Source organism: Scyliorhinus torazame, chromosome 16 (assembly GCF_047496885.1).
Source record: "Scyliorhinus torazame isolate Kashiwa2021f chromosome 16, sScyTor2.1, whole genome shotgun sequence".
Classification (NCBI taxonomy): Eukaryota; Metazoa; Chordata; class Chondrichthyes; order Carcharhiniformes; family Scyliorhinidae; genus Scyliorhinus; species Scyliorhinus torazame.
The window spans coordinates 90,485,825-90,511,558 of NC_092722.1; the positions used below are offsets into that span (position 1 = coordinate 90,485,825).

The 25,734-nt window shown below is 51.5% G+C and overlaps 1 protein-coding gene across 2 annotated transcripts in view; it reads right to left on the minus strand.

Annotated features, from left to right (window-relative positions):
* Window positions 1–25,734, minus strand: part of stox1 (storkhead box 1) — a 70,455-nt gene that overhangs the window by 20,357 nt on the left and 24,364 nt on the right. Inside the window, exon 2 of one of the 2 annotated variants that reach the window (XM_072478728.1) lies at window positions 3,155–3,307. The exons of the other annotated variant lie outside the window; for it this stretch is intronic. Within the exon in view, the coding sequence (XP_072334829.1) occupies window positions 3,155–3,307 (153 nt within the window). The remainder of the gene's footprint in view (window positions 1–3,154; window positions 3,308–25,734) is intronic. 2 annotated transcript variants of the gene reach the window in all.

Below are 25,734 nucleotides of genomic sequence, written 5' to 3' on the forward strand. Positions count from 1 at the left end.
TTGAGTATTCGAAGGGCTAGAATCCTTGAAATTTGAAAAGTCACCGGGCCCAGATGGATTGTTTCCAAGGAGGTAAGGGAGGAGAAAGCAGATGCTTTGAGGCTAATTTTCCAATCCTCATTAGACACAGGGGAGATACCATAGGACTGGAGAAATGCAAACGTGGTTCCATTGTTTAAAAAGGGATCAAAGGAAATGCCAAACAATTATAGGCCAATTACTCTTATGTTAGTGGTGGGCAAATTAGTAGAATCAATCCTGACTCATACTGTCACACAGAAACGCATAACCTAGTCAGGGACCGTCAGCATGGATTTGTCTTACCTCACAAATTTGATTGAATTTTTTAAGGAAGTGCCAAGAAGGTTGATGAAGGTAGTGCAGTGGATGTTGTGTACATGGATTTTAGCAAGGCGTTTGACAAAGTCCCACATGGCAGATTGGTCAAAAAAGTAAAAGCTAATGGGATTCAGGGCAATATGGCAAACTGGATAGAAAGTTGGCTTAGTAACAGGAAACAAAGGGTAATGGTCGATGGGTGGCTTTGCAATTGCAAAGTTATTACAAGTGGCGTTCCACAGGGCTCGGTGTTGGGACTCTTACTGTTTGCATTAAAGGCAGCAGTTCAATTAGATAATGTTGTTAAGAAAGCATATGGAATGCTCGCCTTCCTTGGCAGAGGTATAGAATATGTTAGAGTTATATAAAACACTGGTGAGGCCATAACTGGAGTATTGTGTGCAGTTCTGGTCACCAAATTACAGGAAGGACATAATTGCTCTGGAGAGTGCAGAAGAGGTTTACAAGAATGTTGCCAGGGCTAGAAAAGTGTAGCTGCAAAGAGAGACTGGGTATGATGGAGTTACATTCCTTGGGACATAGAAAGCTAAAAGGTGACTTAATTAAGGTGTACAAAATTATCAGGGGAAGAGATAAGACAGGATAAAATCATAGAATCCCTACAGTGCAGAAGGAGGCCATTCGGTCCATTGAGTATGCACCAATCCTCCAAAAGAACACCCACCTCGGCAAATGCTATCCCTATAATCTCACTTAACCTTTAGACACTAAGGGGCAATTTACCATGTCCAATGTGGGAGGAAACCGGAGTACCCAGAGGAAACTCACGCAGACACGGGGAGAATATGCAAACTCAACACAGTCACCCAAGGCTGAGATCGAAAATGGGTCCCTGGCGCTGTGAGGCAGCAGTGCTAATCAATGTGCCGTCCTTCTTTCCCTTGCGGAGAATTCTAGAACCAAGGGATATAGTTTCAAGATAAGTGGCGGAAGGTGTAGGGAAGACATGAGGAAGCGCTTTTTTTACACAGAGAGTAGTGGGAGTCTGGAATTCGCTGCCCGAGTTGGTGGCGGAGGCAGAGGTCTTTTAAAAATTAATGGATCTGCACCTTAAGTGCTGTAAGTTACAGTGCTATGGACTGGGTGCAGGAAGGTGGGATCAGAAGGGGCATCTCGGTGTCCTCGGACTGGCAAGGATAAGATGGGATGAATGGCCTCCTTCTGTGCTGTAACATTTCTATGGTTCTACGCTTTGAGTGTGGGTGTTCGACAGTAGCTCACCATTTCTCCCAATTTTCCTCTCTCTCCCCTCTGGAATTATAATGTGGTGTGTGCAGCCGAGTGGAAAAGAGAACATAACAAAACAAAGCTGACTGAAGCTTGAAAGGTCTGGTTGAAGGGAGGTAAATAAGCAGAAGGCAAAAGGGCCTTCGGCCCTCCAAGCCTCCCCCGACCATGCTGCCCATCTAACCTAAAATCTTCTATACTTCCAGGACCCATATCCCTCTATTCCCATCCTTTTCACATATTTGTCAAGACGCCCCTTAAACGTCACTATCTTCCACCATCTCCTCCGGCAAAAAGTTCCAGGCACCCACTACCCACTGTGTAAAAATTTCCCCCTCACATCTCCTCTGAACTTTGCCTCTCGCACCTTAAACCTATGTCCCTGAGTAATTGACTCTTCTACCCTGGGAAAAAGCTTCTGACTATCCACTCTGTCCATGCCCCTCCTAATTTTGTAGGTTTCTATCAGGTCACCGCTTAACCTCCCTCGTTCTAGTGAGAACAAACTGAGTTTATCCAACCCCACCTCATAGCTAATGCCATCCATACCAGGGAACACTAAACCTCTTCTGTACTCTCTCAAAACCCTCCACATCCTTCTGGCAGTGTGGCGAGCAGAATTGAACACTATATTCCAAGTGTGGCCTAACTAAGGTTCTATATACCTGCAGCATGACTTGCTAATTTTTATACTCAATGCCCTGGCCGATGAAGGCAAGCATGTCTTCTTGACTACCTTCTCCACCTGCGTTGCCACTTTCAGTGACATGTGGACCTGTACAACCAGATGCCTCTGCCTGTCAATACTGCCTGTCAAGAAATCTGCCATTTACTATATATTTCCCACCTGTTTTAGACCTTCCAAAATGCATTACCTCACATTTGTCCTGATTAAACGCCATCTACCATTTATCCGTGCAAGTCTCTAACCGATTTATATTCTGCTGTATCCTCTGACTGTCCTCATCGCTCCCTGCAATTCCACCAACCTTTGTGTCGGCTATGAGGAGTGGTTGAATAAACTCGGTTTGTTCTCACTGGAACGACGGAGGTTGAGGGGCGACCTGATAGAGGACTACAAAATTATGAGGGGCATAGACAGAGTGGATAGTCAGAGGCTTTTCCCCAGGGTAGAGGGGTCAATTACTAGGGGGCATAGGTTTAAGGTGAGAGGGGCAAGGTTTAGGGTAGATGTACGAGGCAAGTTTTTTTTACACAGAGGGTAGTGGGTGCCTGGACCTCGCTACCGGAGGTGGTGGTGGAAGCAGGGACGATAGTGACATTTAAGGGGCATCTTGACAAATACATGAATAGGATGGGAATAGAGGGATACGGACCCAGGAAGTGTAGAAGATTGTAGTTTAGTCGGGCAGCATGGTCGGCACGGGCTTGGAGGGCCGAAGGGCCTGTTCCTGTACATTTCTTTGTTCTTTGTAAATGGAGCGGGTGTTGGGGAGGAGAGGAAAATAATCTGCTGAGAATATGGTTTTGAAGGGCCTGGAGTCTAGCTGAAGTATATGGAACCAGTTACTGGCCTGATTCAAGATATGCCTGAGAATCAAGTTACCTGAATAGCACTTGACTAAATATTCCATCAGGGCTTCTTGCGTTACGATTTTATGACTCGCGTTCATCTCAGAGATAACACAGCAAAGCACTTCTGCCAAGGGAACAAACTGGGATTGAGCAATGGGCATCATTGGTATTGGGGACACATCACCTACAACACAAAACATAATGCAAACATAAAAACAAAATACTGTGGTTGCTGGAGTGTGCGATGGAAACAATATGTTGGAAATACTCGGCAGGTCTAGAAGCCTTTGTGGAGAGAGAAACAAAGTTAATATTTTGAGTCAAATCTGACTCTTTGGGGCTGTTTGAGCTCCGCATAGTCCTTGATTCCCACAGAGATCAAAATCCCATCCTAGCCTTAAATATATTCAACAATGGAACATCCACAACCCTCTGGGGTAAAGAATTTCAAAATTTACAACTCTTAAAGTCAATTAATTTCTCATCTCAGTCATAAAAGTTTGGATCCTTATCCTGAGACTGTGACCCTGTGTTTTAGACTCCCCGACCACAGAATCATAGAATCTATGGCACAGAACAGACCCTTCGGCCCAAACTGGTCTATGCCAACCAAAAAGCAAACCCCATATTCCATCTAACCTTTGCTATCCATGTATCTGTCCAAATGCCTTTTAAATGTTGTCAATGTCACTGCCTCAACCACTTCCTCCGGCAGTCACCCAAGGTGGATTTTTTCACCTCCTTCTACGTCCCAGATATTTCTTCTGATAGGGATGCACAACACTTCACTAGCTCCACCTACCAACTTTGTTTGTACATGGCCACATGTACTATGGCCATTTCATTTGTTTAGCTACCTTCTCAAATGAAATGAAAAAGGCTTCTACCTCCTTCTCATCAAACTTTGACAATGCTTGGACATTTAGATCTCCACCAAGCCTTCGACTATGATGCTCTTTCTCACTATCCTCATACTGTACGTTTCTCTTTACATCCGCCAATTTTAACTGACTGTCATGTTTCATGGCCATTTTCTGAAGTTCAAAGTCTCTCTCTTTTTCCCTTTCTTCTCTCTCCTTTTCTTTTTCCCTGATCTGTACCTCCCTTTCTCTTTCTTGTTCCCCATGTCGGATTCAATCTGCTTTAATTCTTTTTCATGTTCTCAAGCTGCTTGATCTGTAATTAAATTCTTGCCATTTCCAATGATTCTGACTGTGTCTCAGGCAATTTTAAATGCTCAGCTATCACTGCAATTTCCTCTTCTTTTTGAAGTTTATCAGGCAATATTAACTGCAATATTTTTGCCAAATCTAAGAGCCTTTTTTTAGTCTCTGTTTGTAAGGTACTGTATGTGACCGGCTCCACCACAAAAATCTCTGAGCCTCTGAAAGAGCCATTGTCCACAACATTGTCCACACCCTACTTAAACTGGAATACACCACCTAAAAATCAAAAAAAATATGCTCACCCCTCACTGTTTTTAAGTTCACTAAGCCAACCCAATCAAGAAAGATAGACTTTTATCCCAGAAGAGCCCCCAATTTGCTATGGGCCAGGGTTCAGAAAACTCCAAAGTTCACCTGGAGTTCACCTGACCTACAACTGTTTATTTATTTTGGTTACGAGCACAAGGGCCTGCCTTTCAGGTGTTATTCAACAGAGGCCTTAAGCATTTTTAATCAAAACAAAGTTTATTCTACGAATTTAGTTACCATTTTTATAAACACACAGTAAGCATTTTTATCAATTACAAACATAAATACCCCACACAGCTACAGTACTCTATGTATAACCCTCAATAAATTTTCCCCTTAAGCTGTTCCAACTTAATAACAAGATTGCATAAACCAGAAACTCTTTTCAAAGGTGTGGCCCAGCACATGGCACTCTTACTATCTTTAAGACTTGGTATGGATACTTCTTGTTTCCTTCCCAAAACAGCAGGTTTGAATTCCTTACAGAAAACAGCTATTTCTTTTCAAGTTAAAATGCAGATATAGAAAAAAAACCTTCTTTCAAACTTCGTTGTACAAACCAATTCAAACTCAAAGTGAAAGTAAAACCAACTTAAAAACAACAGTAAAAACACAGGGCCACAGCTCAGCTCCACCCACACAATGACATCACTGAACCCATGTCATCAGACAAAAAAAATTCTTATAGGAACCCTCACATGACACTCCCACCTCCCAGTCCTCGCTCTCGCTCGCTCCTCCCTGTTCGCGCTCTCTCGTCTTCTACATTCTCTGTCTCTCCCCTTCCTCCCCATTCTCTCTCCCACCTCCCCATTCTCTCTCCCACCTCCCCATTCTGCCTCTCTCTCCCTCCTCCCCATTCTCTCTCTCCTCCCCATTTTTTTTCTCTCGCTCTCTCCACCCCTTTCACTCTCGATCTCCCCTCCCTACCCCATTCATGCTCTCTCTCTGCCTCATTCTCTCTCGCTCGTCCATTCTCTCTCCCTGCACCCCAATCTCTCTCTCCCCTTCCTCCCAATTCCCTCCCTCCTCCTGTCTCTTTCTCTTCCTCTCCCCATTCACTCTCTCTGCCTCCCCACTCACTATCTCTCTCCCTCCCTATTTTCTCCCGATCTCTCTCTCCGTCCTCCCCTAGCCCTCTTTCTCCCTCCTCCCCATTTTTTCTCTCTCCCCCTCTTCCCCATCCTCTCTCCCTCCTCCCCATTCCCTCGCTCTTCCCCATTCTCTCCCTCCATCCCATTCCCACTCTCTCCCTCCTCCCCATTCCCTCTCCCTCACCCTCCCCAATCCCTCTCTCTCGCTCCTCCCCATTCCCCCTCTCTCTCTCTCCCTCCTCCCCATTCCATCTCTCTCACACTCTCCTCCGTCTCTCACTCTCTCTCCCTCTTCCCCGTTCCCTCTCTCTCGCTCTCTATCCCGCCTTCCTGTTCCCTCTCTCTCACTCTCTATCCCGCTTCCCTGTTCCCTCTCTCTCGCTCCCTATCCCGCCTCCCTGTTCCCTCTCTCTTGCTCTCTATCCTGCCTTCCTGTTCCCTCTCTCTCTATCCCACCTCCCTGTTCCCTCTCTCTCGCTCTCTATCCCACCTTCCCGTTCCCTCTCTCTCCCTCCTCCCCTTTCTTTCTCCCACTCCCTCCTCCCCTTTCTTTCTCTCTCTCTCCCTCCTCCCCATTCTTTCTCTCTCTCCCTCCTCCCCATTCTTTCTCTCTCCCTCCTCCCCATTCTTTCTCTCCCTCTCTCTCCCTTCCTCTCCCCACTCACTATCTCTCTCCCTCCCTCTCCCCATTCACTATCTCGCTCTCTCCCTCCTCCCGGTTCTCACTTTCCCTCGCTCCTCCCATTCTCGCACTCTCTCGTATTCCCCATTCTCTCTCTCCGCCTCTATCCTCCTCATTCTCTCTCTCTCCTCTTAATTCCCTCTATCTATCTATCTCTCCCTCCTCTCAATTCTCTCTCCTCTCAATTCTCTCTCTCCCCCTCCTCTCAATTCTCTCTCTGTCTCTCCCTCCCTCCTACCTCTCTGCCTCCATCTTCCCCATTCTCTCTCCCTCCTCTCAATTCTCTCTCTCGATCTCTCCCTCCTCTCAATTCTCTCTCTCTCCCTCTTCTCAATTCTCACTCTTGTCTCTATCCCCATTCTTTGTCTCTCTCTCTGGCTCCTCCTCGTTCTCGCTCGTCGTCCCTATTCTCGCTCTCTCTCGTCTTCCCCATTCTCTCTCTCTCTCTCCTCCCCATTCTCTCTCCCTCGTCCCCATTCTCTCTCCCTCGTCCCCATTTTCTCTCCCTCGTCCCCATTCTCTCTCCCTCGTCCCCATTCTCTCTCCCTCGTCCCCATTCTGACTCTCTCCCCTCCCCATTCTCTCTCTCTCTCTCTCGACCTCCTCCCCATTCTCTTTCTTTCCCTCACTCTCTCCACTCCTTTCACTCTCTATCTCCTGATGCAACCATCAATTCACACGAGACGGAGAGTTGAAGTGAACAGTGGTTTTAATCAGCCAGAACTGTACCTGCCTGCGATTGCTCTGAGTGCCACCTACAGGCTGCAGATCTATATACCTCCCCCGAGGGGTCGGAGCCAGGGGCGGAGCCCACAAGGGCACCAACATAATACAATGTAATGTACCGTAATACAATGTAATGTAATACAATGGTGATCCATAGGTGGAGCCCACAGGGCATCAACACAATACAATGTAATGTAATGGAATACATTCACCACATTCACCGCCTGTTAAAAATTGAAGTCCAGCGGGGGTGAAGTGGGCTCACAGGTTCTATCCGGCGCCTTGACCGTTCGCTGAGATCGTCTTGAGCTCTGGTTTCGCTGCGGGCGCAGGAGTTGAACTCGTCGCTGCGGGCATGGGTGTTGACTCCAGGACTTCCGGTTGCGGTGATGCCGAGCTAGCCGCACGTTTCGGCGGCTCCAGCTCCGACGGACCTTCGGGCTCTTTTAAGAGTCCCAACGGGGAATTTTTTGTCGACCCAACCCGGTGTGGGGTGTGGGAGAAAGGAGTCCCCCGCAAACGAAGGAGGAAAAAACCGGCGGCGGCGGCTGCAGCCCGAGGAATCGTCGACCAAAAGGTCAGAGGGAGAGACCTACAAGGCGACATGGGGGCCTGAGCAGGATGAAATCGTGAGGCGGTGCGTGGAGCTGCTGAAGAGGGAGGTGCTGACCCCGATGCTACAGGCAATTGAGGGGCTCAAGGAGACATTAAAGACCCAGGAGACAGAGCTTCGCGTGGTGGAGCAGAAGGTGACAGATATTGAGGACGAGATCCTGGGCCTGGCGGTTATGACTCAGACGCACGAGGCACTTCATAAAAAGTGCACTGAAAGGATCGAGGCCCTAGAAAACGGAGCGCGAAGGAAGAACCTTCGGATACTTGGTCTCCCTGAGGGTGTGGAAGGAGTGGACTGTGGAGCGTACGCAAGTACGATGCTGAGCTCACTGATGGGTGCTGAGGCCCCTACGGGCCCCATGGAGGTGGAGTGGGCAAATCGGATTCCGTCGAGAAGACCAAAAGCGGGAGAACCACCGAGGGCGATAATCGTGCGATTTTACCGCCTTAAGGACAGAGAAGAGGTCCTGAGATGGGCTAAAAAGGTGCGGAGTAGCAGATGGGAGAACGCTGTGGTACAGATATACCAGGATTGGAGTGCGGAGGTGGCGAGAAGGAGGGCGAGCTTCAACCGAGCCAAAGAGGTGTTGCATAAAAGGCAGGTGAAGTTCGGGATGCTGCAGCCGGCAAGACTATGGGTCACGTATCAGGAGAGACACCATTATTTCGAGATGGCGGAGGAAGCATGGTCCTTCATCAAAGAAGAGAAATTGGATCGGAACTGAGGGACTGATGCTGCAGGAAATGTTATTGTTATTGATTTTGTTAATGTTATGGGTGAAGTTAATTGAGAAGCAAACTGGGAAGGGGCGAGACATTGGGGAAATGTGGGCGCCAGTGAGGGGGGAAAGACGGGACATAGTCGGAGAATGGGGAAGGGGAGGGGGAGGGGAAAGGGAGCTGCGCCATAAGAGGCGGGTCAGGTAAACGGATGTTCCCGCGCCAGAAAGAATAAGGCGGGAAGACAGGCGCAAGGCGGATTGGAGTTCCCCCACACGGGGGGGGTCGAGGAGTGAGCAGGAGTAGCCGGGGTCAGTTGAAGTCAGCTGACTTACGGAAGTGATATGGGGGGAGCAAACATGCTAGATAGGGATCTAGCGGGGGGGGGGGGGGGGGACAACTGGGTTGCTGCTGCGGAATTCCAAAAGGAAATGGCTAAAGAGTGGGTGGGCGGGGATGGTGTGCAACGCTGGGGGAGCGAGCGGGAGCGCGGAGGCGGGATATGGGACTGGCCTAGAGAAGGTAATGGCTAGTCGACACGGGAGGGGGGCAGGTAGCCCCCTAGTGAGGCTGATCACGTGGAACGTGAGAGGCCTGAACGGACCGATAAAAAGGGCCCGAGTGCTCGCGCATTTGAAAGGACTAAGGGCAGACGTGGTTATGCTCCAAGAGACGCACCTAAAGGTGGCGGACCAAGTTAGGCTAAGGAAAGGATGGGTGGGACAGGTGTTCCACTCAGGACTGGACGCAAAGAACAGAGGGGTGGCCATTTTGGTGGGGAAACGGGTAGCATTTGAAGCAAAGAACATCGTAGCAGATAGCGGAGGTAGATATGTAATGGTGAGTGGTAGGCTGGAGGGAATGGAGGTCGTGTTGGTTAATGTGTATGCCCCAAATTGGGACGATGCGGGATTTATGAGACGGATGCTAGGGCGTATACCGGACCTGGAGGTAGGAAACTTGATTTTAGGAGGGGACTTTAATACGGTGCTGGACCCGGGGCTAGATAGATCCAGCTCAAGGACCGGAAGAAGGCCGGCAGCGGCCAAGGTACTTAAGGGGTTTATGGACCAAATGGGGGGAGTGGATCCATGGCGATTTCTTAGACCTAGGGCTAGGGAGTTTTCCTTCTTCTCCCATGTCCATAAAGTGTACTCCCGGATAGATTTTTTTGTGTTGGGAAGGTCGTTGATCTCTAGGGTGGGAGAAGCTGAGTACTCAATCATAGCGGTTTCGGATCATGCCCCACATTGGGTGGAACTGGAATTAGGAGAGGGCAGGGAGCAGAGAACACTCTGGCGATTAGATGTGGGACTGATGGCGGATGAGGGAGTGTGTGCAAGAGTGCGGGGGTGTATTGAGAGATACCTGGAGGTCAATGACGACGGCGAGGTCCCTGTGGGAGTGGTTTGGGAAGCACTAAAAGCGGTGGTCAGAGGAGAGCTGATCTCTATTGGAGCCCACAAAAGGAAAACAGAGGCCAAGGAAAGGGAAAGATTACTGGGGGAGATTTTAAGGGTGGACAGGGAATTTGCAGAGACCCTGGAGGAGGAATTGTACAGGGAGAGGAGACGACTCCAAACGGAGTTTGACCTTCTGACCACCAGAAAGGCGGAGGTACTGTGGAGGAAGGCACAGGGGAGGAGGTATGAATATGGGGAAAAGGCTAGCCGCCTGTTGGCTCACCAATTGCGAAAGAGGGCAGCAGCGAGGGAGATAGGAGGAATTAGAGACGAAAGGGGAGACACGGTGCGAAGGGCAGGAAAGATAAATGAGGTGTTCAAGACCTTTTATGAGGAACTGTATAGGTCTCAACCCCCAGAGGGAGAGGAGGGGATGCGGCAGTTCCTGGACCAATTGAGGTTCCCGAAAGTGGAGGAGCAGGAGGTGGTAGGCCTGGGGGCACCGATTGAGGTGGACGAGGTCATTAAGGGACTGGGAAGCATGCAAGCAGGGAAGGCCCCGGGGCCAGACAGGTTCCCGGTGGAATATTACAGAAAATATGTGGACTTGTTGGCCCCGTTGATGGCGAGGACATTCAATGAGGCCAGGGAAGGGGGGCTCTACCCCCGACGATGTCGGAGGCGACGATATCGCTAATTTTGAAGAGGGACAAAGATCCGTTGCAGTGCGGGTCCTATAGACCTATTTCACTATTGAACGTGGACGCCAAATTGCTGGCAAAGGTACTGGCATCGAGGATAGAGGACTGTGTCCCGGGGGTGGTGCACGAAGACCAGACAGGGTTCGTAAAAGGGAGACAACTGAATGTTAACGTGCGACGACTATTAGGGGTGATAATGATGCCCCCAGTGGAGGGGGAGGCAGAGATAGTGGCGGCAATGGACGCAGAGAAGGCATTTGATAGGGTGGAGTGGGAGTATTTATGGGAAGTGTTAAGGAGGTTTGGGTTTGGGAACGGGTTTATTAGCTGGGTTAGACTTCTTTATGGGGCTCCAACGGCAAGCGTAGTTACAGGTCGACATAGATCGGAGTATTTCCGACTAAATAGGGGAACAAGACAGGGATGCCCGCTGTCTCCATTGTTGTTCGCGTTGGCAATTGAACCTCTGGCCATGGCGTTGAGAGATTCCAGGAAATGGAGAGGGGTGATTAGAGGGGGAGAAGAACACCGAGTCTCATTATACGCGGATGACCCATTGTTATACGTGTCGGACCCAGCGGGAGGGATGATAGAGGTTATGCGAATTTTGAGGGGGTTCGGGGAATTACATAGAACATAGAACAATACAGCGCAGTACAGGCCCTTCGGCCCACGATGTTGCACCGAAACAAAAGCCATCTAACCTACACTATGCCATTATCATCCATATGTTTATCCAATAAACTTTTAAATGCCCTCAATGTTGGCGAGTTCACTACTGTAGCAGGTAGGGCATTCCACGGCCTCACTACTCTTTGCGTAAAGAACCTACCTCTGACCTTCGTACTATATCTATTACCCCTCAGTTTAAAGTTATGTCCCCTCGTGCCAGCCATATCCATCCGCGGGAGAAGGCTCTCACTGTCCACCCTATCCAACCCCCTGATCATTTTGTATGCCTCTATTAAGTCTCCTCTTAACCTTCTTCTCTCCAACGAAAACAACCTCAAGTCCGTCAGCCTTTCCTCATAAGATTTTCCCTCCATACCAGGCAACATCCTGGTAAATCTCCTCTGCACCCGCTCCAAAGCCTCCACGTCCTTCCTATAATGCGGTGACCAGAACTGTACGCAATACTCCAAATGCGGCCGGACCAGAGTTCTGTACAGCTGCAACATGACCTCCCGACTCCGGAACTCAATCCCTCTACCAATAAAGGCCAACACTCCATAGGCCTTCTTCACAACCCTATCAACCTGGGTGGCAACTTTCAGGGATCTATGTACATGGACACCTAGATCCCTCTGCTCAGCCACACTTTCAAGAACTTTACCATTAGCCAAATATTCCGCATTCCTGTTATTCCTTCCAAAGTGAATCACCTCACACTTCTCTACATTAAACTCCATTTGCCACCTCTCAGCCCAGCTCTGCAGCTTATCTATATCCCTCTGTAACCTGCTACATCCTTCCACACTATCGACAACACCACCGACTTTAGTATCGTCTGCAAATTTACTCACCCACCCTTCTGCGCCTTCCTCTAGGTCATTGATAAAAATGACAAACAGCAACGGCCCCAGAACAGATCCTTGTGGTACTCCACTTGTGACTGTACTCCATTCTGAACATTTCCCATCAACCACCACCCTCTGTCTTCTTTCAGCTAGCCAATTTCTGATCCACATCTCTAAATCACCCTCAATCCCCAGCCTCCGTATTTTTTGCAATAGCCTACCGTGGGGAACCTTATCAAACGCTTTGCTGAAATCCATATACACCACATCAACTGCTCTACCCTCGTCTACCTGTTCAGTCACCTTCTCAAAGAACTCAATAAGGTTTGTGAGGCATGACCTACCCTTCACAAAGCCATGCTGACTATCCCTGATCATATTATTCCTATCTAGATGATTATAAATCTTGTCCCTTATAATCCCCTCCAAGACTTTACCCACTACAGACGTGAGGCTCACCGGTCTATAGTTGCCGGGGTTGTCTCTGCTCCCCTTTTTGAACAAAGGGACCACATTTGCTGTCCTCCAGTCCTCTGGCACTATTCCTGTAGCCAATGATGACATAAAAATCAAAGCCAAAGGTCCAGCAATCTCTTCCCTGGCCTCCCATAGAATCCTAGGATAAATCCCATCAGGTCCCGGGGACTTATCTATTTTCAGCCTGTCCAGAATTGCCAACACCTCTTCCCTACGTACCTCAATGCCATCTATTCTATTAGCCTGGGGCTCAGCATTCTCCTCCACAACATTATCTTTTTCCTGAGTGAATACTGACGAAAAATATTCATTTAGTATCTCGCCTATCTCTTCAGACTCCACACACAATTTCCCATCCCTGTCCTTGACTATACCCCGATTCTCGGGGTATAGGCTAAACATGGGGAAGAGTGAATTATTTGTGATACATCCAGGGGACCAGAGTAGAGAGATAGAAGGCTTGCCGCTAAGGAAAGTGGAAAGAAACGTCCGATACCTGGGGATTCAGATCGCTAGGAGCTGGGGAACCTTGCACAGACTTAATCTGACACGGCTGGTAGAACAAATGGAGGAGGACTTCAAGAGGTGGGACATGCAGCCTCTATCGCTGGTGGGCAGGGTGCAAGCAATTAAGATGATGGTCCTCCCGAGGTTCTTATTTGTATTTCAATGTCTCCCTATATTAATCACCAAGACCTTTTTTAATAAAATAGACAGGAGCATCACGAGCTTCGTGTGGGCAGGGAAAGTCCCGAGAGTAAGGAGGGGGTTCCTTCAGCATAGCAGGGACAGAGGAGGATTGGCACTACCGAACTTGGGCGATTATTATTGGGCCGCCAATGTGGCAATGATACGTAGATGGATGATGGAGGGTGAGGGAGCGGCGTGGAAAAGACTGGAGAGAAAGTCCTGTAAAGGGACGAGTTTAGAGGCGCTGGTGACGGCGCCGCTACCGTTCTCACCTAAAAGGTTTACCACGAACCCAGTGGTGGCGGCAACACTGAATATCTGGGGACAGTGGAGGCAACAGAGAGAGGTGCGGGGAGACCTGGTGGGGTCCCCTATCAGGAACAACCATAGGTTCGCCCCAGGAAGAATGGATGGAGGATTTCAGAGCTGGTACCAGTTGGGAATTAGGAGGGTGGGAGTTTATTTATAGATGGGAATTTTGCGAGCTTGGGAGCATTGGAGGAAAAGTATAAGTTGCCCCGGGGAAGTTTCTTGAGATATATGCAGGGAGGGCGTTTACTAGACAACAGGTGAGGGAATTTCCGTTGCTCCCGACACAGGGGATACAGGACAGGGTGCTCTCAGGGGTGTGGGTCGGAGAGGGCAAGGTGTCAGAGATTTATCGAGAGATGAGGGAAGAGGGGGAGGAGTCGGTGGGCGAACTAAAAGGAAAGTGGGAAGAAGAATTAGGGGAGGAGATAGAGGAGGGTATGTGGGCTGATGCCCGAAGCAGGGTGAATTCCTCTTCCTCATGCGCCAGGCTTAGCCTGATTCAATTTAAGGTGCTACATAGAGCACACATAACGGGAGCAAGATTGAGCAGGTTCTTTGGAGTGGAGGACAAATGTGGGAGGTGTGGCGGGAGCCCGGCAAATCACGCACATATGTTTTGGGCGTGCCCGGCACTGGAAGGGTATTGGAAGTGAGTGACGGGAGTGATTTCGCAGGTGGTGAAGGCCCGGGTCAAACCAGGCTGGGGGTTAGCTCTATATGGAGTTGCGGAAGAGCCGGGAGTGCAGGAGGCGAAAGAGGCCGACGTTGTGGCCTTTGCGTCCCTAGTAGCCCGGCGTAGGATCCTACTCATGTGGAAGGAGGCGAAACCCCCCGGACTGGAGGCCTGGGTAAACGATATGGCGGGGTTCATTAAACTGGAGCAGATAAAGTTTGCCCTGAGAGGATCGGCTCAAGGGTTCACCAAGTGGTGGCAGCCATTTCTCGACTACCTAGGGGAACGTTAGAGGGAAGACAGATGACCAGCAGCAGCAACCCAGGGGGAGTGGGGTTTAGTTTAGTTTAGGTCAATAGATAAGGGGGTTTTGTTACTTGTGTATTGTTAACAATTTCTGTATTGTTACTGTTGCGTTTGTTTTGTAAGAGGAAAAATTGTTGTTTGGGAAAAAAAATTTCAATAAAATATATTTTTTTAAATGGGTGTTGACTCCAGGAGCGTGTCTTCTGGAGCTTCATCCCTGTAGGTCGGCGATGGGGGAGGGGGTTTAGGAGGGGGGGGGTGTAGGCCATGTAGGGGCGGGGGCGGTGTTCGGTGTAGGGTGATAGGTGATGGTCGCAGGGGAACCGGCGGGTGCCAGGTCCCAGAGGGAGACTGTATCTTGTCGGCCGTCGTGGTGCGCCACGTGGGCCAAACTGGAATTGGCGTGAAGGAGCTGGACCCTCTCGACCAGGGGGTCGGACTTATGGTTCCTCATGTGTTTTCGGAGGAGGACAGGCACCAGTGTCGTCAGCCAGGACGGAAGCGAGGCCCCGGAGGTGGATTTCCTAGGGAAAACAAATAGGCAGTCATGAGGGGTCTCGTTCGTGGCTGTGCAAAGGAGTGACCTAATGGAGTGGAGCGCGTCGGGGAGGGCCTCCTGCCAGCGGGAAACTGGGAGACTCCTAGACCATAGGGCCAGAAGGATGGCCTTCCATACCATTGCGTTCTCCGTCTCCACCTGTCCATTTCCCCGGGGGTTGTAGCTGGTAGTCCTGCTCGAGGCGATGCCCTAACCAAGCAGGTACTGGCGCAGTTGGTCGCTCATAAACGAGGAGCCCCGGTCACTGTGGACGTAAGTGGGGAAACCGAACAGGGTGAAGATGACAGTGGCCGCGGTCATGTCGGGGCACAAGGGATTGAAAAGGGGAAACGGGAGTACTCGTCAACGACGTTAAGAAAATACGCGCTGCGGTCGGTGGAGGTGAGTGGCCCTTTGAAATCAATGCTGAGGCGCTCAAAGGGCCGGGATGCCTTCACCAGGTGGGCCTTATCTGGTCGATAGATGTGCGGCTTACACTCCACGCAGATTTGGCAGTCCCTGGTCATGGCCCTGACCTCCTCGGTGGAGTAGGGCTGGTTGCGGGCCTTGATGTAGTGGAGAAGCCGGGTGACCCCTGGGTGAGAGAGGTCGTTGTGGATGGCCCGGAGTCGGTCATCGTGCGCGCTGGCGCATGTGCATCTGGGGGCTCGTTGAGCTTCCCTGGACGATAGACAATATCGTAGTTATAGGTAGAGAGTTCGATCCTCCACCTCAAGATTTTATCATTCTTGATCTTGCCCTGCTGTGTACTGTTGAACATGAAGGCTACCGACCGTTGGTCAGTGACGAGGGTGAACCCCCTACCAGCCTCCAATGCCGCACAGCTTCCACAATGGCTTGAGCTTCTTTTTCGACTGAGGAGTGTCGAATCTCGGAGGCGTTGTGGGTACGGGAAAAAAAGGCTACGGGCCTGCCTGCCTGGTTAAGAGTAGCGGTGAGGGTGACCTCTGACGCGTCACTCTCCACGTGGAAGGGGATGCTTTGGCAATATCTGCCTTGATGCGGCTGACGGCCTGGCGGGCCTCAGCCGTCAGCGGGAAGATGGTGGCTTTGATCAGTGGGCAGGATTTGTCCACAGAGTTGGGGACCCACTGGGCACAATACAAAAAGAACCCGAGGCATCTTTTCAGGGCCTTGGGGCAGTGGGGGAGGGGGAGCTGCAGGAGGGGGCGCATGCGGTCGGGATCGGGCCCTAGGACTCCGTTTTCCACGATATAGCCGAGGATGGCCAGTCGGGTTGTGCGGAAAACGCATTTCTCCTTGTTCGAGGTCAGATTGAGGGCTTGGGCGGTTTGGAGAAATTTCTGAAGGTTGGCGTCATGGTCCTGCTGATCATGGCCGCAGATGGTGACGTTGTCCAAGTACGGAAATGTGGCCCACAGCCCGTACTGGTCCACCATTCGGTCCATTGTTCTTTGGAAGACCGAGACCCCGTTGGTGACGCCGGAGGAAGTGGAAGAGGCGGCCGTCTGCCTCAAAGGCCGTGTAGTGGCGATCTTCCGGGCGGATAGGGAGCTGGTGATATGCGGACTTCAGATCTACCGTGGAGAACACCCGGTAGTGTGCAATCTGATTCACCATGTCCGCTATCCGGGGAAGGGGGTACACATTGAGTTGCGTGTACCGGTTTATGGTTTGGCTGTAATCTATAACCATCCGGTTCTTCTCCCCGGGCCTGACGACCACCACTTGGGCTCTCCAGGGGCTATTACTGGCCTCGATGATCCCCTCCCTCAAGAGCCGCTGCACGTCGGACTTGATAAAAGTCCTGTCCTGGGCACTGTACCGCCTGCTCCTGGTGGCGACGGGTTTACAGTCAGCGGTGAGGTTCGCGAAGAGCGGGGGAGGGTCGACCTTAAGGATCGCGAGGCTACATACGGGGGTAGGGGCCCGCCGAACTTCAGGGTCAGGCTCCTGAGGTTGCACTGGAAGTCCAGTCCCAACACGAGAGGAGCGCAGAGGTAGGGGAGGACATTTAGTTTGAAATTGGCGTACTCGGCCCCCTTATCGCGAGGTTCGCGACACAGTACCCCTGGATCTGCACCGAATGTGATCCGGAAGCGAGGGAGATTGTTTGGAATGCGGGGGAAATTTGGAGAGAACAGCGCCTTACCGTGTCTGGATGTACAAAGCTCTCCGTGCACCCAGAGTCAAACAGGCAGGGCGTTTCATGCCCATTGACCCGGACGGTCATCATCGAGTTCCTGAGATGCTTGGGCCGTGACTGGTCGAGGGTGACAGCGCCGAGCTGCGGGTAGCCAGCGTGATCGGAGGTGGTGGGTGGTCCCAAGATGGCTACCCCCGTCGGTCGCACATGTCGGGCGGCGTTGAAGATGGCGGCCAGAAGTCGCACATGTTGGGTAGGGTTAAAGATGGCTGCCCCACGGACAGCACGAGGCTGATGACGCGTCTGAAGGGAGTGGTACCGGCACACACGCAGCCACGCTGCGGGGTCTGCGGGCCTGTGAGTCTGAAAGTCAGGCCTGTGATTTAGCAGTTTTGTATCTGGCCAGGCAGACTTTGGCAAAGTGTCCGTTCTTGCCGCAGTCACTACAGGCCGCATTCCGAGACGGGCAACGCTGCCTGAGGTGCTGGTTCTGGCCGCAGAAATAGCAGGGCAGCCCCCCGGGTTGAGCGGGCAGCCACGCGGCGCAGGCCTGGGCACCCTCTGATCGGGTGTCCACGAGGGGATCACGTGGTCGGCGGGGAAAGCATTCAGGCTCTGAAACGCTACTTCTAAGGAGGTCGATAGTTTTACCGTCTCTTCTAGGTCGAGGGCGCCCTTTTCGAGCAAGCGCTGTCTGACGTACTTGGACCGGACTCCAGCCACATAGGTGTCCCGGATGGCGAGTTCCATGTGCTGCGAGGCCGTGACGTCCTAGTGGTTGCAATTTCTAGCGAGTACCTTCAGGTCGCGTAGGTATTCCTCCAGCGATTCCCCGGGGCGTTGATGGCGCGTGGTGAGGAGATGCCGTGCGAACACTTCGTTCACCGGCCTCAGGTACTGCGTTTTCAGGATTGCGACCGCGTCTGCGTACGTGGTCGCTTCCTCGATCTGCACAGAGATTCTGTGGCTCACCCGGGCATGGAGGAGACTCAGTTTCTGTTCCTCAGTGACGGTGGGCGAGGAGGAGGCAGCGAGGTAGGCCTCAAAACAGCATAGCCAGTGCGAAAAAATTCCTTTGGCTTCAGCTGCCTGTGGGTCGCGTTCCAGTCAATCAGGTTTGAGGGCTGCTTCCATAGCGATATTGTAGATGATTAAATTGACGCAACCATCAATTCACACGAGACGGAGCGTTGAAGGGAACAGTGGTTTTAATCAGCTAGGGCTGTGCCTGCCTGCGACTGCTCTGCACTGAGTGCCACCTACAGGCTGCAGATCTATATACCTCCCCGAGGGGGCAGAGCCCACAAGGGCACCAACATAATACAATGTAATACAATGGTGGTCCATAGGTGGAGCCCACAAGGGCATCAACATAATACAATGTAATGTAATGTAATACAATGGTGAATGGTCGCAGTAATACATTCACCACATTTCCTCTCCTCTCTACCCCATTCACGCTCCCTCTGACAATCTCTCTGCCCCATTCTCTCTCTTCCTGTCCATCCTCCCCATTCTCTCAATCTCACCCTCCTCCCCATTCCCTCTCTCTCCCTCCCTCCACCCCATTCTTTCGCTCTCTCCCTCCTCCCCAATCCCTCTCTCTCTGCACCCCAATCTCTCTTTCCCTCCTCCCCATTCCCTCTCTCTCTGCACCCCAATCTCTTTCCCTCCTCCCCATTCCCTCTCTCTCCCTCCTCCCCAGTCTCTTTCTCGCCCTCCTCCCCATTTCCTCCTTCTCTCCCACCTCCCCACCCCCTCTCACTCCTCCCCATTCCCTCTCTCTCCCTCCTCCCCAGTCTCTTTCTCGCCCTCCTCCCCATTCCCTCCCTCTCTCTCCTGCATCCCCATTCGCTCTTTCGCTCTCCCTCATCCCCATTCCCTTTTTCTCTATCCCTCATCCCCATTCCCTCTTTCTCTCTCCCTCATCCCCATTCCCTTTCTCTCTCCCTCATCCCCATTCCCTTTTTCTCTCTCCCTCATCCACATTCCCTCTTTCTCCCTCATCCCCATTCCCCTTTTCTCTCCCTCATCCGCATTCCCTCTTTCTCTCTCCCTCATCCCCATTCCCACCTTCTCCCTCATCCCCATTCCCTTTCTCTCTCCTGCAACCCCATTCCCTCCTTCTCCCTCATCCCCATTCCCTTTCTCTCACCTGCATCCCCATTCCCTCTTTCTCTCTCCTTCATCCCCATTCCCTCTTTCTCTCTCCTTCATCCCCATTCCCTTTCTCTCTCCTTCATCCCCATTCCCTCCTTCTCTCTCCCTCATCCCCATTACGTTCTCTCTCTCGCATCCCCATTCCCTCCTTCTCTCCCCATCCCCATTCCCCCTTTCTCTCCCTCATCCCCATTTCCTTTCTCTCAAGCTCATCCCCATTCCCTTTCTCTCTCCTGCATCCCCATTCCCTCTTTCTCTCTCACTCATCCCCATTCCCTCTTTCTCTCTCCCTCATCCCCATTCCCTTTCTCTCTCCATCATTCCCATTCCCTCTTTCTCTCTCACTCATCCCCATTCCCTCTTTCTCTCTCCCTCCTCCCCATTCTTTCTCTCTCCCTCCTCCCCATTCTCTCTCTCACCTTCCTTCGCATTCTTTCTCTCTCACCTGCCTTCCCATTCTTTCTCTCTCACCTTCCTTCCCATTCTTTCTCTCTCTCCCTCCTCCCCATTCTTTATCTCTCTCCCTCCTCCCCATTCTTTCTCTCTCTCTCCTTCCTCCCCATTCTTTCTCTCTCTCTTCCTCCTTCCCATGCTTTCTCTCTCCCTCCTTCCCATTCTTTCTCTCTCTCCCTCCTTCCCATTCTTTCTCTCTCTCCTTCCTCCCCATTCTTTCTCTCTCTCTCCCTCCTCCCCAATCTTTCTCTCTCTCCCTGCTGCCCATTCTTTCTCTCTCTCCCTCCTCCCCATCTCTCTCTCTCCCCTCCCCATTCTCTCTCTCTCGCCCTCCGCCCCATTCTATCTTTACCTCAGTCTCCACTCCTTTAACTCTCTATCTCCCCTCCTCTCAACCCCATTCACGCTCTCTCTCTGTGACAATCTCTCTACCCCATTCTCTCTCTCGTTCTTCGATTCTCTCTATCCCTCCTCCCCATTCTCTCAATCTCACCAACATCCACATTCTCTCAACCTCACCCTCCTCACCATTCTCTCTCTCTCCTCCCTATTCCCTCTCTCTCCTCCCCATTCACTGTCTTTCTCCCTCCTCCCCATTCTCTCAATCTCTCCCTCCTCCCCATTCTCTCTCTCCATCCACCCCATTCCCTCTCTCTACCTCCTTCCCTTTCCCTCCCTCTCCTTCTCCTCCCCATTCTTTCGCTCCCTTCCCTCCTCCCCATTCCCTCTCCCCTCCCCATTCCCTCTCCCTCAACCACTCTTTCTCTCTCCCTCATCCCCATTCCCGCTTTCTCTCTCCCTCATCCCCATTCCCTCCTTCTCCCTCACCCCCATTCCCTCCTTCTCTCCCCATCCCCATTCCCCCGTTCTCTCTCCGTCATCCCAATTTCCTTTCTCTCTAGCTCATCCCCATTCCCTTTCTCTCTCCTGCATCCCCATTCCCTCTTTCCCTCTCTCATCCCCATTCCCACTTTCTCTCTCCCTTATCCCCATTTCCTCTTTCTCTCTCCCTCATCCCCATTCCCTTTCTCTCTCCCGCATCCCCATTCCACCTTTCTTTCTCCCTCATCCCATTCCCTCTTTCTCTCTCCCTCATCCTCATTCTCTTTCTCTCTCCCTCATCCGCATTCCCTTTTCTCTCTCCCTCATCCCCATTCCCTCTTTCTCTCCCCCTCATCCCCATTCCCTTTCTCTCCCTCATCCCCATTTCCTTTCTCTCTAGCTCATCCCCATTGCCTTTCTCTCTCTCGCATCCCCATTCCCTCTTTCTCTCTCCCCCATCCCCATTCCCTCTTTCTCTCTCCCTCATCCCCTCTTTCTCTCTCCCCCTCATCGCCATTCCCTTTCTCTCCCTCATCCCCATTCCCTTTCTCTACCCCTCATCCCCATTCCCTCTTTCTCTCTCCCTCATCCCCATTCCCTCTTTCTCTCTCCCTCATCCCCATTCCCTCTTTCTCTCTCCCTCATCCCCATTCCCTCTTTCTCTCTCCCTCATCCCCATTCCCTCTTTCTCTCTCCCTCATCCCCATTCCCTCTCTCTCTCTCTCCCTCATCCCCATTCCCCCTCTCTCTCTCTCCCTCATCCCCATTCCCTCTCTCTCTCCCTCATCCCCATTCCATCCTTCTGTCTCATAGAATATGGAACATAGAAAATACAGCACAGAACTGGCCCTTCGGCCCACGATGTTGTGCCGAATCTTTGTCCTAGATTAATCATAGATTATCATTGAATTTACAGTGCAGAAGGAGGACATTCGGCCCCCTGAGTCTGCACCGGTTCTTGGAAAGAGCACCCTACCCAAACTCAACACCTCCACCGAACACCAAGGGCAATTTTGGACACTAAGGGCAATTTATCATGGCCAATCCACCCAACCTGCACATCTTTGGACTGTGGGAGGAAACCGGAGCACCCGGAGGAAACCCACGCAGACACGGGGAGGACGTGCAGACTCCGCACAGACAGCGACCCAAGCCGGAATCGAACCCGGGACCCTGGAGCTGTGAAGCAATTGTGCTATCCACAATGCTACCGTGCTGCCCTTAAGAACAAATAAATCTACACTATCATTTTACCGTAATCCATGTACCTATCCAATAGCTGCTTGAAGGTCCCGAATGTTTCCGACTCAACTACTTCCACAGGCAGTGCATTCCATGCCCCCACTACTCTCTGGGTAAAGAACCTACCTCTGATATCCCTCCAATATCTTCCACCTTTCACCTTAAATTTATGTCCCCTTGTAATGGTTTGTTCCACCCGGGGAAAAAGTCTCTGACTGTCTACTCTATCTATTCCCCTGATCATCTTATCAACCTCTATCAAGTCGCCCCTCGTCTTTCTCCGTTCTAATGAGAAAAGGCCTAGCACCCTCAACCTTTCCTCGTAAGACCTACTCTCCATTCCAGGTAACTTCCTGGTAAATCTTCTTTGCACCTTTTCCAAAGCTTCCACATCCTTCCTAAAATGAGGTGACCAGAACTGTACACAGTACTCCAAATGTGGCCTTACCAAAGTTTTGTACAGCTGCATCATCACCTCACGGCTCCCGCATCACCATTCCCTCTTTCTCTCTCCCTCATCCCCATTTCCTTTCTCTCTAGCTCACCGCCTTTGCCTTTCACTCTCCCGCATCCACATTCCCTCTATCTCTCTCCCTCATCCCCATTCCCGTTCTCTCTCCCTCATGCCATTCCCTCTTTCTCTCTCCCTCATCCCCATTCCCTCTTTCTCTCTCCCTCATCCCCATTCCCTCTTTCTCTCTCCCTTATCCCCATTCCCTTTCTCTCATCCCCATTCCCTCTCTTTCTCCCTCCTCCCCATTCCCCCTCTCTCGCCCTCCTCCCCATTCCCTCTCTCTCGCCCTCCTCCCCATTCCCTTTCTCTCTCCCTCTGCCCCATTCTTTCTCTCACTCCCTCCTCCCCATTCTTTCTCTCTCCCTCCTCCCCATTCTTTCTCTCTCTCCCTCCTCCCCATTCTGTCTCTCTCTCCCTCCTTACTCCCCATTCTTTCTCTCCCTCCCAATTTTTTCTCTCACTCCCTCCTCCCCATTCTTTCTCTCACTCCCTCCTCTCCATTTTTTCCTCTCCCTCCCCCATTCTCTCTCCCCTCCCCATTCTCTCTCTCGCCATCCCCCCCAGTCTTTCTTTACCTCACTGTCTCCACTCCTTTAACTCTCTATCTGCCCTCCTCTCTACCCCAATCACGCTCTCTCTCTGACAATCTCTCTACCCCATTCTCTCTCTCGTTCCTCGATTCTCTCTCTGTCCCTCCTACCCATTCTCTCAATCTCACCCTCCTCTTCCCTATTCCCTCTCTCTCCTCCCCATTCACTATCTTTCTCCCTCCTCTCCATTCTCTCCCTCCTCCCCATTCTTTCTCTCACTACCTCCTCACCATTTTTTTTCTCACTCCCTCCTCCCCATTCTTTCTCTCACTCCCTCTTCCCCATTCTTTCTCTCTCTCCCTCCTCCATTTTTTCTCTCTCCCTCCCCATTCTCTCTCTCCCCTCCCTATTCTCTCACTCCCCTCCCCATTCTCTCTCTCCCCTCCCCATTCTCCCTCTAGCCCTCCTCCCCAGACTTTCTTTACCTCACTGACTCCACTCCTTTAACTCTGTCTCCCCTCCTCTCTACCCCATTCACGCTCTCTCTCTGACAATCTCTCTACCCCATTCTCTCTCTCGTTCCTCGATTCTCTCTCTGTCCCTCCTGCCCATTCTCTCTCTCTCCCTCCTCCCCTTTCCCTCCCTCTCCCTCCCCATTCTTTTGCTCCCTCCCTCCTCCCCATTCTCTCTCTCCCTCAACCACTCTTTCTATCTCCCTCATCCCCATTCCCTCTTTCACTCTCGCTCATCTCCATTCCCTTTCTCTCTCCCTCATCCCCATTCCCTCTTTCTCTCTCCCTCATCCCCATTTACTCTTTCTCTCTCCCTCATCCCCATTTACTCTTTCTCTCTCCCTCATCCCTTCCCTCTTTCTCTCTCCCTCAACCCCATTCCCTCCTTCCCTCTCCCTCATCCCCATTCCCTCCTTCTCTCTCCCTCATCCCCATTCCCTTTCTCTCTCCCTCATCCCCATTCCCTCTTTCTCTCTTTCCTTATCCCCATTCCCTCTTTCTCTATCCCTCATCCCCATTCCCTTTCTCTCTCCTGCATCCCCATTCCCTTTTTCTCTCTCCTGCATCCCCATTCCCTCCTTCGCTCTCTTTCATCCCAATCCCACTTTCTCTCTCCCTCATCTCCATTCCCTCTTTCTCTCCCCCTCATCCCCATTCCCGCTCTCTCCCCCTCATCCCCATTCCCTCTCTCTCACCCTCATCCCCATTCCCTCTCTCTCTCCCTCATCCCCACTTTATCTCTCCCTCATCCCCATTGCCTTTCTCTCTCCTGCATCTCCATTCTCCCTCTCTCTCCCTCATCCCAATTCCCTTTTTCTCTCTCCCTCATCCCCATTTGTTCTTTCTCTCTCCCTCATCCCCATTCCCTTACTCTCTCCCTCATCCCCATTCCCTCTTTCTCTCTCCCTCAGCCCCATTCCCTCTTTCTCCCTCTCCTTCCTCCCCATTCTTTCTCTCTCTCCTTCCTCTCCATTCTTTCTCTCTCACCTTCCTCCCCATTCTTTCTCTCTCTCCCTCCTCCCCATTCTTTCTCTCTCCCTTCTCCCCATTCTTTCTCTCTCTCCCTCCTCCCCATTCTTTCTCTCTCTCCCTCCTCCCCATTCTTTCTCTCTCTCCCTCCTCCCCATTCTTTCTCTCTCTCCCTCCTCCCCATTCTTTCTCTCTCTCCCTCCTCCCCATTCTTTCTCTCTCCCTCCTCCACATTCTTTCTCTCTCTCCCTCCCCCATTCTCTCTCTCTCCCCATCCCCCCCCAGTCTTTCTTTAACTCACTGTCTCCACTCCTTTAACTCTCTATCTCCCCCCCTCTCTACCCTATTCACGTTCTCTCTCTGACAATCTCTCTACCCCATTCTCTCTCTCGTTCCTCGATTCTCTCTGTCCCTCCTCCCCATTCTCTCAATCTCACCCTCCTCACCATTCTCTGCCTGTCCCTCCTCCCCATTCCCTCTCTCTCCCTCCTCCCCTTTCCCTCCCTCTCCCTCCCCCCTCCCCATTCTTTTGCTCCCTCCCTCCTCCCCATTCCCTCTCTCCTCCCCATTCTCTCTCTCTCCCTCAACCTCATCCACTCTTTCTCTCTCCCTCATCCCCATTCCATCTTTCACTCTCCCTCATCTCCATTCCCTTTCTCTCTCCCTCACCCCCATTCCCTCTTTCTCTCCCTCATCCCCATTTCCTCTTTCTCTCTCCCTCATCCCCATTCCCTCTCCCTCATCCCATTCCCTTTCTCCCTCCCTCAACCCCATTCCCTCCTTCTCTCTCCCTCATCACCATTCCCTTTCTCTCTCCTCCATCCCCTTTCTTTCTCCTTCATCCCCATTCCCTCCTTCTCTCTCCCTCATCCCCATTCCCCTTCTCTCTCACACATCCCCATTCCCTCTTTCTCTCTCCCTCATCCCAATTCCCTTTTTCTCTCTCCCTCATCCCCATTCCCACTCCCTCATCCCCATTCCCTTTTTCTTTCTCCCTCATCCCCATTCCCTCTTTCTCTCTCCCTCATCCTCATTCCCCCTTTCTCTCTCCCTCATCCCCATTCCCCCTCTCTCTCTCCCTCATCCCCATTCCCTCTTTCTCTCTCCCGCATCCCCATTCCCTCCTTCTCTCTCTCGCATCCCCTTTCCCTCTTTCTCTCTCCCTCATCCTCATTTCCTTTCTCTCTAGCTCATTCCCATTGCCTTTCTCTCTCCCGCATCCCCATTCCCTCTTTCTCTCTCCCTCATCCCCATTCCCTTTTTTTCTCTCCCTCATCCCCTTTCCCTTTTTCTCTCTCCCTCATCCCCGTTTCCTCTTTCTCTCTCCCTCATCCCCATTCCCTTTCTCTCTC